Below are 18,975 nucleotides of genomic sequence, written 5' to 3'. Positions count from 1 at the left end.
CGATTCACCAATGATTTTTAATGAAAGCATGACGATGGCTGCTACACAACAATACCAGGATAAGTATCAACACATACACAATGTGTATTTGTGTATGTGTCTCTCTAACCACGTGGAATTCTATCTTAATTTTTAGCAAGGGGCAAACCAGAATACCAAGAGTCAGCCAACTGGCGAAGAAAAAGATTGACGAAAACAAAAATGTGCAACAAAACAAACAACAAAAACTCACACACAAAAGAAGTATAGCCATCACGATGGTGATTCATTGCCAAAGCCACAATGAATCATTGCCAAGATTCGTCAAACAATGCACAATTCGACAGTGATTCAGTTTGTGATTTGTTCCTTGTGACCATTATTCAGTATGCTTACATGTTTTGCTATCGAAAGACTTTTGTGCATGTGTTTGTCTCTATTTATCTCGATTCCAACTTTCGGTATGTTTATCGAGCAAATAAACGGCACTTGAATCGCACACACCATGAATCGCTCGTAATCTTGACAATGTAATGAGCTAAATTGGTGCACTTCTCTCCTCTCGTCGTCGTCGTCGACACTGTTGTCGTTGCCGAGTTTGGATAACTGAACAATCTTCTAGGTATTCAATAACAAAATTAAGGATTAAGAAGTTTGAACACACACACACAAACACCAAAAGTCTTTGGCACACTTGAAAAGTCCATTTGTAAAGTGGTCACTCTCTGCTGTAACTGCACATAAACATCGGAACGTAATTTGCGTGCTGTAAACTTACTTGCAAGCACATCGTTTGAACTTGCCAACACACTCACATCAATTGCACACATACATAGACCAGCACATATATATCACTTGAATAATTATTATTAAATTAAACCATTTAGAACGTATTTTTCCAACTCAACTGACAATTGGTATTATGCAATGTTATCCCCTCACCCCCTCCCCCACATCCAACCTTGCTAACATCTCCTCCTTTGGCAAATCCATTCTTGGCATCAACTATTTGAGGTATTTTTGGAAATGCCTGTTCAATGTATGCATCTTATACAATGTTTTGATTGGGCATGTGCTGGATTGCACTGCAAAGTGGTTTGCTGCCAGCAGCATAGATACCAAAATCAACACAGGTTACTGTAAAATAAATACCATCAAATAAATTCCGAAAATTATAATAATATTTAGATATTCAATATATGGCTATAATATTTCTGGTATAAGCATTTATCAGACATTCGTTCGATTTTGCTCATTTTTTTTTCTAAGTTGGTAAATAGTTTGTTCTACATGTAGCACCGATCAAAAGCTTGACTATAATTGAAGAAAAAACTTTTTCAATGGAAATTTTATATATTTTGATTACGAGCAATTTTCAAGTATTTTCAAGCCCAGCGAAATATAGTGGAAAAATGGCACGAAGTCAAATGTATTTTTAAAAGATGATCAGTTTCCGAAAAATTTACGATTTGACACCGGAATGTATGAGTTTTTTTTTTCCAAAAAGAAAAAGGTGATTCATTTAATCGTACTTCGAATTTTGATCGGCAGATTCGTCTACGGCAGAAAGTTTAATATCAAACATTCTTGAATTCAATTCGGAATTATTGCTATTCAAACCTAAACCTAGGGGGTAAAATCATTCTTTTTCATCTTTTATATCCACACGCATCAAGTAATAACTTAGAAATTCAATGGTATACATGTAAATCCGAAATATCCATGTATATTCAACAATATTCATCGTGAACGACAAATGAATATTACTGAATATACAAAGATATGTCAAATTTACGTGTATACGTATGAAAAAAAATAGTAGTGAATCAAACCTTCAACCGTAAATTTGAACGATTTTGGTAGATAACGATGAATATTGGAACATTTTTTGACATTACAGTCTAATGAATATTATTAAATATACATAGATATTTGAGATTGACGTGCATACCAGTAAATTAGTGCAGATTGTATAGTCAAAAAATGTGCCAATATTCACCGTAATCCACCAAAATCTGCCAAAATCCTTCGAAAGTGGTTCAAATTTTCGGTTGAAGGTTTGATTCACTATTATTTTTATTTTTTCAGAGTTATTTGCGTTCTGCAAAATCGCGTGAAGCCCCTAGACCTAAACTTTCAACCGAAGAGCAAAGAGAAAAGAGGCAAATAACATGGAGATTTGTGAATGAAGATAAAATATGATGTGAATTTTACAGTGAGCATCAAATTTTTAGAAACATTCAATACTGGTCAATTAGAAATGTAAAAGAAAATTTAGCTTTGATTTTAAAATGGCAAAACGTTCTAATTTCTTGTTTATAGTAAGATGTTTTAATTTTCAATCAAATTCCAAAATCGTTGTCTTTTTTACAACAAAAATAACAACAACAACAATAAACATTTTAAGACCATTAATACCTTTCGGTGTATGGTCTGTTTCGAATAAGTAAATCAACCTCTAACAATTCTCCTCCAAGCAGTTCTATCTAAAGTTAATCTACTACTTGTCTTTTTTACTAAAAAAAAAATACAGATGTAAATGTACCTTAAATGAGAATTGTGAAACCCGAAGGCAAATGAAATAACTGAAAATGATTCAAAATGAAAGTGACATTGAATCTATGTTCCGATAGAGGTCGCCATTTGCATCCGTGAAACCATACAAATGCCTCGTCTTTTAATCGGTGTTGATGATTCGCTTGGGATCAAAAACGAGCCAGCTCAAAATTTTGTATTTAAAATTAAAAAGACGAGAATTTCAATGAAAACTTAATTGAAAGCATTCAAGTCGTGGAATTTTATCATCTTTTGAATTTAAATACTAATTTAATGTTTATTTTGGAATGGATTCATTTCCAAAACCTGTCTACTCGCCTCCACATGCATGTGCAGTGCATCATATATGCGGACTACCTGGGAAATGTGGTGAGCAAAAGCCAGTCAACAGTGGTCGTTGAGCCGATTTTGACAGTTTCGGGCGATGCGAATCGACGAAAGAGCGAATACGAGAGACATTGTCATTAGTCATGACGGCTGAATGTGTGTAGACTTTTGGGATTGCATTTAATGTGTCATGGCGTCTTCATATCGAAACTCTCTCAACACACAGTATCAACTGTATATAGCATAGAGACGGTGTATGAGTAAGAGTGTGTATAAGAGAAGACAAAAGTTAAAGAAGAAATATCAGGCTCATTTGCGAAACTACACTTTTTCATCTGTAGTCGCAGTGTTTTTAGTCGTTCCGCGGGCAAAAACCAAAGTTCACGAAAAAAACAAAACCCGAAAACACAAGAACAAAAAAAAATAATTCAAAAATCGATTGGCCAAATGCAAATCACACTGGTGGAATCGTGAGCGTTTATTAGATTTCAATCAACAAACAAACAAACCAACCAACAAAAAAGACATTGAATTGAGAGATAGAGAGGAAGAGAGTAATTGTAAATGCGGTGAATACGAGTTCGAGGGCTTTGGTATTCCGTAGTATACATTGTATTACACTCAAGAATTTCTAACAAGTCGAAGTAAGTAAGCAAAAATTAAAAACGACAACAACATTGGAACAACAGAAAAGTGTATTATTCAGTCGCGCCACGAAAAAAAAAGAAAAAAAACACACACAACCAGCAACAACAATATTGTCGTCGTCGAAACAAAGAAGTATATAGTCTCAACACTTATACAAGAGCACCGACTAGAGATTCTATCGAGAGAACAGAGTTGAGAGAAGTAAAACAGAGCCCGCGACCAAACTTAGAATTCGAGAGCCCCAACAAAAAATGATACATCTCGTTAGTTAGTTGTTTCGCATCGTATCGCATCGCATCGCATATTCATCATCAAAGTTTTGTAGAGCCATCAGCATAGGAATATTGTGTATCTTTGACTACTGCTGCTTCTGCTGCTGCTGCTGCTGCTGCCACTGCTACTGCTACTATTACTGTTGATCATCTCGTCGCGCTCTTGTTTTTGCCATTGTTTAGAAATAGTTGTACGATTTCTCGTTCATTTGTGTTATTTTTGTTGAACGTGTAAACGCTCCCCATATTTTTGTGTGAGAATTTTTTTTCCTTCTCTCTAGTTACATTGTTTATTCGCATCGTGTATATTATTATTATCAACTGCTATACATATTGGCTTCGTATAGTTTTTTTTTATTGTTTCTTTCATCGTGTTTTCGCGTTTCGGTGGAATTCACGCACGTTTGGCAGATACGTTTCAACGTTTTGTACACAAAATAACAGCAACAGAAACCACAACAACAACAACAAAAACTACTATAAAGAATCTGCTTGGAAGTCGTGGACATTCTTCTCTTCCTATATGCATGCATACATTTCTCATTGTGTCAATTAGTTGAAAAAACAACACGTCGTGCAAATTACGTTTAGACTTTAGATCACATCGATACAAAATTTAGTGCAAGGATCTTGTCAAGATTCATTGAACAATTAACGAGGCGAATCGTGTGTGTGTGTGTGTGTTTTTTTATATCCAACAAAATCCACTTGATTTTCTCGGCTCTATCTGCTTCCAAAGTTGAAAAAAATTCGATTGTGTGACAAAACGAGGAATGAACAACACAAACTCATCGACAACAAACCACAATTTTTGTTTCGTTAAATAATACTCGCAATTGAAATCGCACAAAGAAAAAGAAAAAAAAATTATTACGAAGACAGCAGAAAATTTATTACACACATATTAAAAAAATAATAATATTGCGGCCATTGTGTATTCGTCTATTTATGAAATAAAAAAGAAACCACACCGACCAAGTGATTGTAATAAAAAATTAATTTGATTGATTGGGAATATTTATTCGTGCGCACCGTGCATAATTATCAATTGAAGTGAATCAGCCCCACCGTCAATCAGTCAAATAGCCGAGTCAAGTGAAAGCATATATATATATATATATGTGTGTGTGTGTACGTGAAATTACAATGGAGTAATAATTGATTTGATGCTGCGATAAAAACTGGAGTATTTTTAAAAATATTGATGAAGCTAGAATTTCGAAGCACCCTTCGTGTTTGAGACCATTCTAAACGCATTTTCAAGCAGGCACTGCCACCACCGACCAACGAACAGCCAACAACAACAAATAACCCATACGACCGTATGCAGCGTGCAAATGTGTGAATTGAGTGTCTCGGTCCAGCAACTCACTTCCGCAGAACTACCGATAAGTTAGTGTTTTATTTTTAGGAAACAGCAAATACCGCCAACATCCTAGCAATGACTCAATGATGCTCATTTTCTCTCTCTCTCTCTCTCTCTTTTTGCCCACTATTTGTCATTTTAGATTAGAGCTAACGAACAGAAACAATAACTATCATCAAATATCCCGGTGGTCATCCCGGTCGCTTCATCCATAGCCAAAACACTTGCCTGTACACGATTAACCGACAACAAAAGACGACGACAAGCAATATTATTGAAATTAGCGATCAGAAGGAAGTGACGACAAAAAAAACGCAGTATTTTCAGTACAAGCAATATTGTTGCCTCTTAATCTTCGGTTTCCCAACACATTTAATTCAACATTTCACTCTAACACACGCTTCTCCCATGTTCTTGATCCAGAGTACAACTTGAAAAAGAAAAAAAAATAGTTCAACAACACAGTCCGTCATCAGGATTTTAATATTTCCCACTGCCGACAACCAAACGAACAACTCTATACACACACCTATACGAAGTAGAACAAAAACAATAACAAAAGAAATCAACTAAACAAAATCGTTGCCTTACTTCACCTTCGATTTCATTTGACTGCATGAACTAAATAAATAATAGTTAGCAACATCGTAAAAACAATTCCGTTTTTCGGGGGATACTACGTACAGCAGCTGCTTAAAATAACAACAAGAACTCAATCGAATATCGATTTTTAATCCTTCCTCACATCATTTATAATATCTCACGTCGTTTGAAAAATAAATCCGATACAGAACACATAGCTGCCAAGGACACAACAAAGTATCCATACCATACACCCACACACGATTTCCTACACAGTTTCTTCATGTTATTGTGGTTTTGAAGAAGGAGAAGAAGAAGAAGAAGAAGAAAAAAGACTCAACTCCCGGAATGCTCATGCATTTTGAACGAACACATGAAATGCAAATAGTGAATCGAGGATTTTTCGAGTAGAAAATTTGTAGCAAACAAAATAACAAAACTTCAAACTCGGCTTTTATACTGGCCGTCTATGAAAATATTATTCAAATCCGAAAACAAGCATCAGAACTGCCATTAGAAGAATCTCGTGAAGCGCGGATATTTTAAACGAATATTTTCCCTACAATCATCGAAAAGTAAACTCTCTCACAAACATACACACACAATTGATTTCTTCGTCACGAAGTAAATAGAAAAATCCATTCAAAATTGCTCTCAGCGCCGCAGACAACCCACCAAAACGCAAAGCAATGAACGGCTTAAGCTTGAGCGAGCTATGCTGTCTGTTTTGCTGTCCACCGTGCCCCGGCCGTATCGCATCGAAATTGGCATTTTTACCACCGGAATGCTCATACGAACTGAAGGCCGATGAGACTAGCCCAACCAAATTCTCAATGACACTGCTCGATCGGGCCGATTGGCAATACAGTGAACGCGAAAAGGAATGCTTCGAAGCATTTTACACACGATCATCGAGGGGAAATCGCATCGCCTGCCTATTCGTACGGTGTAGTGCAAATGCCAGGTGAGTTGGAACTGAATAACGAACAACCAAAATAGTTAATTAAACAAAAAAGTAAAAAAAAATTTGTAAAATGCCATTAGAAAGAAAATTAGTTGCTACACACGGTGAGTGTAGCAGCATTTCGAGGACTGATGGTTGCAACAAGAGAAGAAAAGAACGTGACGCTTTGTACCTCTGTTATCCATTCAAGCTTCCGTTAAACTAACTAACACTTGGATCGATAATTACGTTCAACTCGTCAGTCGGTTTTTTTTCTGTTTTTAGCACTACATGAAATGTAGAGCTACTAATCTGCTCATTTTTTTAAATACTTTTTGAGTGATGAAACAAATTATGGTGAATTTGAATTTTATCCTCACATTATTTATTTAATTTAAACCAAAAGCAGTATATTTCAAAAAAGAAATTAAACCAAGATCTTGTCATTCATTTTGCAAATAAATATATTACTTCAAAGTTACTTTGATGAAATACATTTCATGTAGTGCGCCAAAAAATAGTTTGTTGTGAAACAACAAAATAGATTAAGTAACTAAAAACTCAAGACCGCAGAGCGGAGCGAAGTTTTTCTGTCTCTTATTTTTGCGATGAATCCCAACATTTTGATTCGACCGGCGAGAGAGAGAGAGAGAGAGTGAGAGCGGAAGATGCAAACCACTTACATGAAAAATGAAATTTTAAATGCAATTTGTTCTGAAAATACCACCGCGTGCGAAATACACGCCGAAATAATGGTGGTGCTCTCGCTCCCGCTCTCTCTATCTCTTACACTCTCGCATTTCACACGCAGCCCATTGCGATGCACATGCACACACAGATGTACATGTGATGAGAAAGAGCAATGTTGCGGTATACAAGACATTCAAAGCCAAATGCACAACATACCGAGTTCGAGGTGCTGTCAGTTGTATGTCGACAAAAATCGTGGCATATCGCAGCGTGCTGGCCCGCACGCATCTGCTCACAAGGAATATAGTGTTTCAAGTCATCATTAATACACTTCATCAACATGTAATTTATATGAAGCGTGCACTTGATGTGATTAATATTTAGGCAAGTACAAAATGTGTGTACAACTCGTTTCATGGAACATTTCAAATGATTTGTGTGTCGGGTGTGTGTGTGTGCGTGTCATATTGCACGAACGATGTCTAAGTGTAAATGTATTGATTAACGTCATGGCTCATTCATCAAATGCGCTTTCAACCAGCCGGAGAAGTGAAGAGATAGAGAGATAGAGAGATAGATAGAGAGAGAGAGAGAGAGAGAGAGAGAGAGAGAGAGAGAGATACAGCCGAATATCTGTGAGAAAATCACAGAATACACACGACGACGACGATATTTGCTATGTAAAAAAGAGCAACAACAGCAGCAGCTGTATCGGTGGGTCGGTCGGTTAGTGTAGTGTCACGCATGTGATACGCGCTATATGTCACATTTGCATAGATATTTTGCATCCAGGGCCTATTGATTAACTCGCACACACGCAGAGAGAGAGAGAGAGAGAGAATCTATCGTAACAAACCTCTTTCATCATCAATTTTCTGACTTGATTGAGACATCCAGATTCAGCGTACGTTCATATGAGTAATGTGCACACATTTAGCGCAAACGACGTTAATTCCCTATGAACAATTCCAAATGAATGCAAAACGCTCTCAAAAGGTGAAATATGATTAACCGTATTTCGTGCTTTTATTATTAGCTCAAGTCAAAGTGCAACATTTTTTTATCGGCATTTTTTTTACTCGCAGTTTTTTGTTTGTTCTTTTCGGAATGAAGAATTTATTACTGACAACCCAAAACCCAGATAAGATAATCAACAAACGAAGCAAAAAAAAAGATGTTTATTTTCTTCTTCAAAGACAAATTTTCAATTAGGCATCTAAAAAGTGTGCTCCAGCAAGGCCACTTTCTTCGGATTTTTTCGACACCAACGGTAGAATCCATGAGAATTGTGGATGTGTTTTTCCGCCCAATAATTTAAAGATGACATTTTCGCTGGTTGTTATGAAGCATCCAATTTGACGAAGACGTTGAAATGCTAGGCAACGATCTTCGACCGAACGTGATGTCGTACAATCGGCCACAATATGCACATCATAATCATTGTCCAGTAAATCCATGGCCGTTTGTTCGATGCAAATATGCGTCTCAAGACCAAATAGAACAACACTTTTCACATTGTTCAGGCCGATAATTGCATGCTTTAGCTTTTCGTCTTTCATAATGCTAAATTCCAATTTTGGATACACACCAATCGCATGTGACACATTCAATTCCGGTGCTGTTTTACCTAATCGCTCTGGATATTGTTCCGTAACAATTAACTTAATGTCAAGCTGTTTGCCACTAGATAACAGCTTTTGTGCATTTGTTATAATTGCCGGAATGTGGTGTGCCACCGACCGAAATTTATCTTGTAAATCGCATAATAGAAATAGTGTCGATTCGGATTGTAGGCGACCCAATGTCGACCGTAATGCCATTTTTCGCTAATAGTTTATGGTTCTTCGTTCGGTTTCTCTCTCTCTCTCTCTCTCTTTCGTTCTCTTGCTCAAAATCTAGAAAAGAGAGCACAACAAAATAGACATGCATTATCTAAATGAGATAATGATTTTAATGAAACTGATTTTTTATATCAGTTCTTATCGTCAATACATACATGTAAAAAAGAAATAGTTCCAATTTTTCTGCTGGTTAATTGCTGAAATTTGGAAACAAAAAAACAAAAACAAAGCTTTTCGAAACAAAGTAAATTGCGGTTATCAGTAATATGATTTGTAGAAATTGAATGCGATAAAAAAAAGGGCCGCGAACAAAAAATCTCATTTTCTATGTCAATGTTAACTGCATTCGAGGTAAAACGATTAAAGGCATCGAAAAAAACGATGCATAAAAAGCAGCAGCAGCAGCAGCAGCAACAACAATAGCAACAGCCACAGATCAACATAGAACTTGTTCAATGTATATATTATAATGAGTCATCATTTTGCGTGCTCGTGCACTCAGAGCGTATCACAAACATTTACCTGTGTAGAAAAGATCGTTTGCACGGAAACCTTATTTTAGATTGATCATTTCGGTTGACATAGACAAAACACCACTTGAACAATAACAATAATTAATATTAGATATGATTAAAAGTCTCCGCTGTCATCCGCACAGTGAACCAAATTTAAATGTCATTCTGTTGTTTTTTTTCCTTTCATTTGATATGATCGTTAAAAGTGAGGTTATATTACCGCTCATATTTGTATACCAGTAAATGCTGTCAGTCGGGCGAAATGAAATGAAAAAAGAGAAATCCGTTGACCTTTTGAGAGAAAAAAAAAACGAGTGAACGCAATTGCTGTGTTGATGAAAATGTTGGGCCAAATCACGTATACGAACCCTTTAAATGTCACCACCGACGACGATGAACATCGACAACAATGGGTGGCTCAATAAATTCGTCAAAAACAAATGCTTTTCGGTCGCAATTTTAATGGTTTTATTCGTATCTTTATTTCTTTTGTTTTTTTTTTTCCAGATTCACATTACTCTTTTCACATGGGAATGCCGTCGATTTGGGGCAAATGACAAGCTTTTTCGTAGGTTTAGGTCAACGCATCAATTGCAATATATTTAGTTATGATTATTCGGGGTATGGCATGAGCACCGGCAAACCAACCGAAAAGAATTTGTACGCTGATATTGATGCCGCCTGGCACGCGCTACGTACACGGTACGGCATTAGCCCGGAAAATATCATTTTGTACGGTCAAAGTATAGGTACAGTGCCAACGGTTGACCTAGCCAGCAGGTAAACACAAACACACATACAACATTTTTTTTTATCGCTTTCTGTTTTTTATTCATCCATTTGGATGTTTCATCCGTCCCTTTGATGAATTGCAAATGGTTTATTTACCTTTAAAATTATTCGCTTAGTTTTCAAAATCGATTTTTTTTTCTCTCTGTTCTTGTTTGACTTTAGATACGAAGTTGGAGCTGTAATACTTCATTCGCCGTTGATGTCTGGTATGCGTGTCGCATTTCCAGCCACACGAAGAACGTGGTTCTTTGATGCATTCCCTAGTATTGATAAAGTTCCAAAGGTGACATCGCCCGTACTGGTGATTCATGGAACAGAAGACGAAGTTATTGATTTCTCGCACGGTCTCACCATCTACGAAAAGTGTCCACGTGCCGTCGAACCACTTTGGGTGGAGGTAAGTATTGTGCTCCAATTATTCGATTTCGCTTTGATATCTATCTTGAATTTGGATCGATTTGATCGAAAATTGCAGCCGAATTGAATGTAAACAATATAATAAAACAATCGAACAATAAATTAATGTTATTTGTTCTGTTTTTTTTTCGTTTCGTTTCGAAATCTAGGGCGCTGGACACAACGATGTTGAAATGTACACGCAATATTTAGAGAGACTAAAGCAATTCGTATCCGTCGAACTCATCAACTGACAGCAACTGAACTCTGACGTTAGCGCTCAAGATGCTGGTTCAGGTGTGTGTCTCGTATTCAATGAAATTGAATCAAATGAACAAAAACAACAAATCAATTTATTTAAACCCAATTTCCCGTGTGATTTAGTTCATATCGTAGTAAAAGTTTGAAATTCAAACTTTAAATTTGACTTTTATCCAGATTTGGAGCGTGGTATTGACTTTTTTTTTCTGTAGTTTCGTGTGTGTCTAACGTGTGCTTTTTGGTCTTCTATTTCATTTTGTAGGCGATGACATACTTAACGCTTCGATTACAATTAGTTCAACAACCACAAATAACTCGACCACTGAAAAACTTCTTTAGCATAAGGGGTCCGGCATTCCGGCCGACCCACAATCAGCGAATCAACAACAATCACAATCATCACCATCGGATGCAAAAGTAAAACAATCCTCATCCAACACAACAACCACCACCACCACTACGAATGCACCAAAAAAACTTCTTGATTCAGCTGCGGGTACAAGCGGTACGAATGACCAGGACCAAAACAATGGAAAATCCACAAAACCAAACAACAATACAGACAGTACGAATAGTGTGGCCAAATCAAATAATAAAAAACATGACAAAACTAAGGACGCTCATAAATGCCGTTGTTCGGCTGCATCGAAAACATCTACGTCAAGTCGACAAACAAGTGCATCGACATCAACGAATGCCGCCTCCGCCGCCGCCGCTACAAATCTAGCACTGTTGCGCAATTTTAAAGATTTACCGGTTCGTGAGTACGAGAAATTATCGCCACTTCCACCGAATTCAATGCATAAGAATAGCTCTTCCGTTGCCGATGCTGCATCGCTCAACGAAAAAGTGTACAGTCCAAAAGCGACCACCGCCAATCACAATGGAAATTCGAACTGCGAATCTTCATTGAAACACAAGAAAGACAACAGCAGCACATCGGCAACCAATGATGATACAACATCGAAACCGGACGATGCATTGATTTTACGAATTGGTAGCTTGGAAAAGAGTGCACGTCGTTTATCGTCGCTCAGCATCAACCGGAGCACCGATAACGGTGATAAAATCCGAGGCAAAATTAAAGTACGCACGAAAACCGATCCGCATCCAATATCATCGTCACAGAAATTGCGCGATTTTTCGTCGTCGGGCACATTGACCACCGTCTTCACCAGCACGCACAGCTCAAGCAAATGCAATTGCAGTAGTTGTAAATCAATGTCTTCAAGCGTATCAAATTCAGACAATCATAATAAAACGAAATCCGTTGGCACACAACACGATGCAAATAATGCATACGATCCGTGGGTACGGCAAACCACCACCAATGCAACGGATTCAACGAAATCAAAATCAAATAGCTCAACCAAATCGGCCGTTCTCACACAAAAGTTGGCCAACACAAATGCCAAAGTCATTGTCATTACGGATGATTTTAAGAAAAAAGCACTCACCAATCAAGAGGTGTTCGTTGATACAAAGCGAAAAATGTTGCGCTACATGAAGGCAAACAAATTGACCAATTCATCACGTTCAATGGACAATGACAATGAACCGGATGACGCAAACAAATTGGATAAACAGAAAGCAATATCAAAATCGGTGGACAATGTATCACAACTGTCCACCGAATTAGATCAATTGGACAATGTCGGTTCGGTGGAATTGATCTTCATCTCCGATGAATATCTCAACAAAGTCGACAAACCCGATGTTATCATTTTGGTGAGTGTGTGTGTGTGTGTGTTAGTAGGTCGATGTGGGTGGACGGCTGAGACGAGTGTGAATTGATTTTTAGCGAAGAAAATTGAACTTTTTTCTGTTGATTGATTTCATTTTCTTTCACTAATTGAGTTTGCAACACATTCGATTGAAAACAAATTCAAATTCAAATTAAAATTTTCGATTTCTAATTCAAACCTTGGAAAATCAATTTATTGTCGTCTCAACATTTTCCTTCACATCAAACTAAAATCTGTTTAGCGTTTTCAAAAAAAGAATAATTTCCTATAACATGCGTTCTTTCTTTTTTTTTCTGTAGAAAAACAATTCCAAGCAGATGAGTGAATACACGAATCGTAAGTCAAAGCAATCGAGCTTAAGTGGCAAGGCCAATGGGAGCAATAATAGATCGCATGTTGCCAACAATACTTCGGAGAATGGTCAGTCAAAGAAAGCGGTAGCAACAGCTGTTGCGGATGATGTTCGTCGAAAATCATTACCGCCACCGTCGAAAACCATCATCGGCGAGAAAAATCGTTCGACCGAAGAAAATCAAGACAGTGACAACGGTATTGTGACTGGCAACTGTGTCAATGGCAATTCAAATAAACAACACGGTAAATTGAATCGTCAAAGTAGCGGTGAGACTTCGATCGATGACGTCAACAATAAACTAACATCACACGCATTTCAATCGTACGACGAACAAGAGCAGCATCTGGAAAGCAAAGAGATTCAATCGCCCACTACCGAAGATATTTCAACTTAAAAAAAAAACAAACAACGCCGGAAGAGCCAAAGACACGGAATGCATTTTCATAATCACATTTAAAAGAGAGTATTTGTATTTTTTTTCGTGTTCATTTTAAATAGTATTTGAGATGGTTTTTTCTGTTTGGTTCTGAAATGAGTTAATTCGTACCCATTTCACACACTGTCTGTTTTGTGTAGGAAACAAAAATGTTTGGTCATCGAAAATACTGCTACACACATATAATTATGTTATTCGTATTATTCGTTTTGTGATTTCTGTTCAACAGCGTCCAAGTTGTTCGATTTAGGGATTTATTAATCTATTTTTTTTTATCCATAATTTCTTTTTCTTTCTGTTCAGTGAGTTTCTTTTTTGTCCCGTTTCATTTTCAAATCAATTTATATATATATAAAAAAAATAAAATAAATATATCATCATTATCATCGTCGTCTTCGTTGATTCCGAAATAAAAGTGAATGAACGAGCGAGCGAGAAAAAAAAAACCGAAAGTGGAAAAATTTGGATTTTTTGTTCCATAACGTGAAAGTAAAAGAAAAAAGTGAAAATCAGCAAACCATTAAATTACAGTCCTAAGGATATTATAATTGTTAATCAAACTGAATTATAGGCTATGAGTGAGAGAAAAAATATAAAATGAAATGAGATGAGATGAACCTAAGCTACAAAAAAGTATATAGGGAAAAAAAAATAAAAATCCAAAAGACTTTGTTAATACTGTTAATATTTTATTGGCACTAGTTGAATAAAATGAAAGTAAAAAAAGAAGATGTAGAAGGTGAAAAAAAATTGAGTAACAAAAAAAATTCTACCTATCGAAAATTTTATACTTTGTAAAATTCTTCATCTTTAACTATGTCACACAAATACATACAAATATAAACACATACACTGTGACCAAAGGTACTTTTGGTTATATTGTATTTTATTTGATAAAAAAAAAATGAGAATGAGATAAACATAAAGAAGAGAAAAAAAAATACACACAAATTGATTTATTATTATAATTGTATATGTCCCTCCTTCCCCAATTCTCCCCCTCATAAAATTGTATGATCTAATGATAACTCAAAAAACATGTATAAATGACACAATGTAAGTGACTACCTTCCGAGCAGAATTCGATGCAAACATAAAAAATGGAGAAAAAAAATTTAACGAAAAAAAATAATCAAAATTAATGAAAAAAATAAAATAAAAAATGTTTCTCTCAAACAAAACAAAAAAAAAAACACACCGCAAACCCTAATATTAATATTACAGTATAAATTCGCACGCGTGTAGTGTTTTTTATTTGAAAAATTGAAAGAAATTGACAAAGAAACGCAAAAAACAAAATTGTTGTTCTCGAACGATAGTACCAAAAGTAAGAGTTTGCATTTAAAACAAAGGGAAAAAAGCCACGAATCGATATGTGTATTGGCAAATGTTCAAATTGAACGAGTATTTCGGACCGATTGAATAATAAGTGTGCATAATACGATTGTAGACTACGATTTGTAGTATTACGATTGCAAGTGATGACTTCGACGTTCTTTTTTTTCCTCGTTTTTTTTTGTACTTTTTTCTCGTGATCGGGAGTTTTCTGTGTTGTTTCTTAGTTTCATTTTAAAAATAGAAAATCAATTTTTTTAAATTAGAAAATTCCAATTTTTTCCCCTTTTCGAATGGATAAACAGGATTCGTTACAATGACTACACATCGCTGTGTAGTTATTCATTAAGACTGAATGCAATCGAATTATTAAAAAAAAAATGATGTAACACTGAAATAGTTTATGTTAGCCAAACATTTTGTTTGTCACACCAAACTGATCAGGAAGATTGAAAAGAGAGAGAGAGAGAGAGTAAAAAAGAAGAAAACAAATATAACCATAATGAGAAATTCGCTGGGTTTGTTAAAACAACCTGATAACCTTTTTTTAATTCAGTCTCTGTGTTTCTTTACCGCCGCAATATTCAATGTGTTTTTTTATTATTATTTCGTCTCGAATTTATACTGTAATTTATAAGAATTTAAGTGAATATTTTAAAATAAATTCTCAATAAAAAAAAAACCAAAAACATTCGCGTAATTTGCTAAAACAGACAAAAAAAATAGATTGAGGTCGTAATAGAGATATATTCAACACGCATTTGTTTATTTCACGCAAGATTATCACACGTTTGGCCGATTTGTACGGTTGTATGTAGTCTGTACAGAAAAAAGACGATCGATTTTCGCGCACCTTCGGACGGCATCCAAATCGCATGTGCAAAATCATATCGAACTATGTTATTGAGCATTTAATGGATTTTTTTCTTTCGATTTTGTTGACTTTTTTCGATATTTTTTGCGATTTTTTATCAACAACATATTCGTTGCGATTTTTCTTTATTAACAAAAAAAAATCAATAGTTTTGTTACGAATTTTCGGCGAATGCGGAACAAAAATATCGGCGCCCGTGTTCATTAATATTCTCAAAATATGTATTCCTTATATGCAAACTACTAAACGACTTTAACAGTACAAAACAAAAATTCAAGAAACAAGAAGCAAAAAACTAAACTATACAAGCCGTCGGCTGATGCAAAAGATTCAGCATTTTGTAATTGCGTGTAAATCTTTAACGAAAAAAAAAAACAAATATTAAATAGTGAATCAAATGTTTGCATTATAATATTTAAAAAAAATGCGTTTAGGGGTAATAACTTTTTTTCTATGGTGAAATGCAAGTCATTCATTCGGCGAAACAGATTTAAACTACACACAGCAACAACAATAATCACAGAAAATGATTCATTTAATTCAAACCGAAGAAGATAGTAACTCAATTGAACTCCATTTAGGTGTTAATGTTTGTTTAAAGAAAATAATACGTTAAACAATACAACAAAAAAGGGAAAAAAAACATTAAATATGTCACACTCGTAAAACAAAACAAAACAAAACAAAAAAAAAATACGATTTTATGAACAAACAAAAACAAATGAATAAAAAAATGACTACAAAATTCAATGATTTATTGAAGTATTTAGACTAAGCTTCGATTGATGTGAAAAGTATGGATTCAAATTGTTTTGGAAAAGAGTATACATTTGGTTTGAAGAAAAAACTAAAAACGAAAAAAATCACACTTTTCCTCTAATTTTGCTCCTTTTTCTTCTTCTTTGACCTTTTTCTTCCTTCCTTCTCGATTTTTTTTTCACCTACAAGGCCTGTTTATGCTTATTTTGGAATTCAAAACAGCGCAACCGATGCATGGACCGTACTAATTTGATGCTGTGTGTCAGCACATGATCGGATGATTCTAAAAATTGATAAACTTGAAATGTTTTTATACCATAATTGCGATAGTGACAACAACAGCACACAAACAGGCACATAAACACACATCGGAGGTGCCTTCTTCCATTCTCGCTCTATCATTTGTACTGCTTGGTTAATCATGGGCTGTGATTAACACTATTTGTTGTTGTTGATGATGTCTTTGAGTGTTCTGTTTGCCGTTTCACGCTTCCCAAAATGGATCATATGTGGCTGACGCAAATTTCAATGCGAATAAACTAATGATGATTTGAAAAAGAGCGCAAATAAACACGTATTTCCCGATTTTTTCGTCGATTTGCTACAACTCAAAACAATAATCAACACTGGCATAAACATTCGATGAAGCTGTGTGAGTAAGAAAGCAGGCGCGAGATATGTGATATGGCAAACAGAATCACTTTGAAAATTAGAATATCAAGAAAAGTGTGGAGCGAAGTAGGAAAAAAACAACAACATAAAATCTGTTCACAACAACAATGTGTTTCGTACATTCTGGTAACAACATTCCAGCGATTTAATTCACATGGTTTTTTGGACGCGTGATAAGGGTAATATGTGTCATTCGGAAATATGTTTTTTTTTGGCAAGAAAAACAACAATTACAATTTTTATTTTAATACTATTATGTAAACGATACGATGATTTAAGGTTGTTTTTAAACCATTTCTAATCATCTGCTTCACAATTATGTTGATATCATCTCCCTTCAGATGCTGGACTTCTCAGAACTTTAGCCTTATGTAGCATTATTCTTCGTCCATTGATTAACATCATAGTAAACATGATCATGTTTGAATCATGATGAAAAACAACCAAACGATGGCGATTATTTTTTTGTACATTTCAATGGAATTATTATCATCTCCTCGACATTTTGGAGGAGATCTTCTCGAAAATGCTTTGGTATGGAATAGTTTGTTGTGATTGTGGCTGTCATGTTGTTTTTCTTTATCAACTCCTTCGATTTGTTTTTTTCCGTTGCTCTGAAGAAACATCTGATGATATCACTTCCTTTCGAATCGATGCCCGTGATTTTTTTTTTCGCAAACTGATACATATAGAATAATATTCGTTAAAAACATGACGTCAAATGGTAGCATTATGATGAGTTGTTTTATCTTTTCCACATAAATTGCAACTGTGAATTTTTCCAGGCAAATTTCTGAATTTCCACCAGAGCTAAACTAATCGATCCGTGATCTAAGCTTTTTTCTGGTTTTCTTTCTCTACTCGTTTCTTTTCTCATTGATTCAACAATATTTAATCAATGTAACTCCTCCAAAAAAAGAGATCAGCTAAGCATTCCATGATCACCACTTCCGAAGAAATGTTGTATTTTGCACAAATAGACTAATCAATTTGTGTCACCGTTTTAATCAATTTGGCTTGGGAACTCGCTGACCATTGTTTAAAAAAGTGAGTAACGAAGCATGTTAGAAAGCGAGGATAAGTGAGTGCAAGCACATGTTCTCAATGAACGCGAATTAAATAAAAATTAAAACGACACACATGCACTCGACGACGCAAACAATGCGTAGTGAAATTGAATGATGATATGACAGTCATTTCCTCAACGTTCCTGTTTGAGTTCTGAACCTGGGATGTGTTTTGCCAGTGGCCGATAGCCGATTGTCGCTCTATTGTCAATCATCAATGATTTTGTTTTCTTGGTTTTTGTTTTGCTGCTGCAAGCGGACGAGATTGATGCATGTGCGAAAAAGAGAGAGAGAGAGAGAGAGAGAGAGAGTGACAAGAATGGCAAATAGAGAGACACATCGCCTATTACAATCGATCGTAACAGTTTCAACATTTTGACGCATGAATACACGTTCTGAACTTATGGAAAAACTTATTCTCGATTATATACGGAAATCGGCACTTGAAGGTTTCACAACAGCGCACACTTCCCGAGCTCCGGCTCTGTGATAACCAATCAATCGCTCTCTGTCTATATAGGATCCATACGACGAGCAAGATCCACAAATTGAATCGAACGAGTG

The 18,975-nt window shown here is 35.6% G+C and overlaps 2 protein-coding genes across 6 annotated transcripts; one reads left to right on the top strand and one right to left on the bottom strand.

The window, feature by feature from the left end:
• Positions 1–2,945: 2,945 nt before the first annotated feature.
• On the top strand, positions 2,946–14,165 carry LOC129574583 (alpha/beta hydrolase domain-containing protein 17B). 4 transcript variants are annotated; one of them, XM_055456773.1, is made up of 7 exons: positions 3,060–3,506; positions 4,194–5,174; positions 5,291–6,694; positions 10,227–10,499; positions 10,674–10,908; positions 11,078–11,204; positions 11,431–12,746. In XM_055456773.1, the coding sequence occupies exons 3-6, from the start codon at positions 6,420–6,422 to the stop codon at positions 11,159–11,161; spliced, it is 867 nt and encodes a 288-aa protein (XP_055312748.1). In that variant the 5' UTR covers positions 3,060–3,506; positions 4,194–5,174; positions 5,291–6,419; the 3' UTR covers positions 11,162–11,204; positions 11,431–12,746. The 4 variants fall into 4 exon arrangements, with proteins under 4 accessions (XP_055312746.1, XP_055312748.1, XP_055312747.1 ...); XM_055456772.1 differs by having other exon boundaries at positions 3,060–4,036; XM_055456771.1 differs by having other exon boundaries at positions 2,946–5,174.
• LOC129574584 (isochorismatase domain-containing protein 1-like) lies at positions 8,379–9,888 on the bottom strand. Of its 2 annotated transcripts, XM_055456774.1 has the most exons (3): positions 9,727–9,888; positions 9,360–9,401; positions 8,379–9,258 (listed from the first exon to the last, which is right to left on the bottom strand). In XM_055456774.1, the coding sequence occupies exon 3, from the start codon at positions 9,181–9,183 to the stop codon at positions 8,572–8,574; it is 612 nt and encodes a 203-aa protein (XP_055312749.1). In that variant the 5' UTR covers positions 9,184–9,258; positions 9,360–9,401; positions 9,727–9,888; the 3' UTR covers positions 8,379–8,571. The 2 variants fall into 2 exon arrangements, with proteins under 2 accessions (XP_055312749.1, XP_055312750.1); XM_055456775.1 differs by lacking the exon at positions 9,360–9,401.
• Positions 14,166–18,975: the final 4,810 nt, after the last annotated feature.

The sequence above is a fragment of the Sitodiplosis mosellana genome, unplaced genomic scaffold (assembly GCF_009176505.1).
Source record: "Sitodiplosis mosellana isolate CC-2019 unplaced genomic scaffold, AAFC_SMos_1.0 Smas_scaffold_6165, whole genome shotgun sequence".
Taxonomy (NCBI): Eukaryota; Metazoa; Arthropoda; class Insecta; order Diptera; family Cecidomyiidae; genus Sitodiplosis; species Sitodiplosis mosellana.
The sequence above is the reverse complement of the archived record's forward strand: the minus strand, read 5'-3'. Positions and strand labels throughout refer to the sequence as shown.

What these genes read in the sequence shown, in the direction of transcription:
- LOC129574584 (XM_055456774.1), bottom strand. Translation starts at nt 9,183, where the DNA reads ATGGCATTACGGTCGACATTGGGTCGCCTACAATCCGAATCGACACTA.
- LOC129574583 (XM_055456769.1), top strand. Translation starts at nt 11,967, where the DNA reads ATGCATAAGAATAGCTCTTCCGTTGCCGATGCTGCATCGCTCAACGAA. An exon ending in AACCCGATGTTATCATTTTG is followed by an intron (nt 12,897 to 13,212) that starts GTGAGTGTGTGT and finishes TTTTTTCTGTAG; the next exon opens with AAAAACAATTCCAAGCAGAT.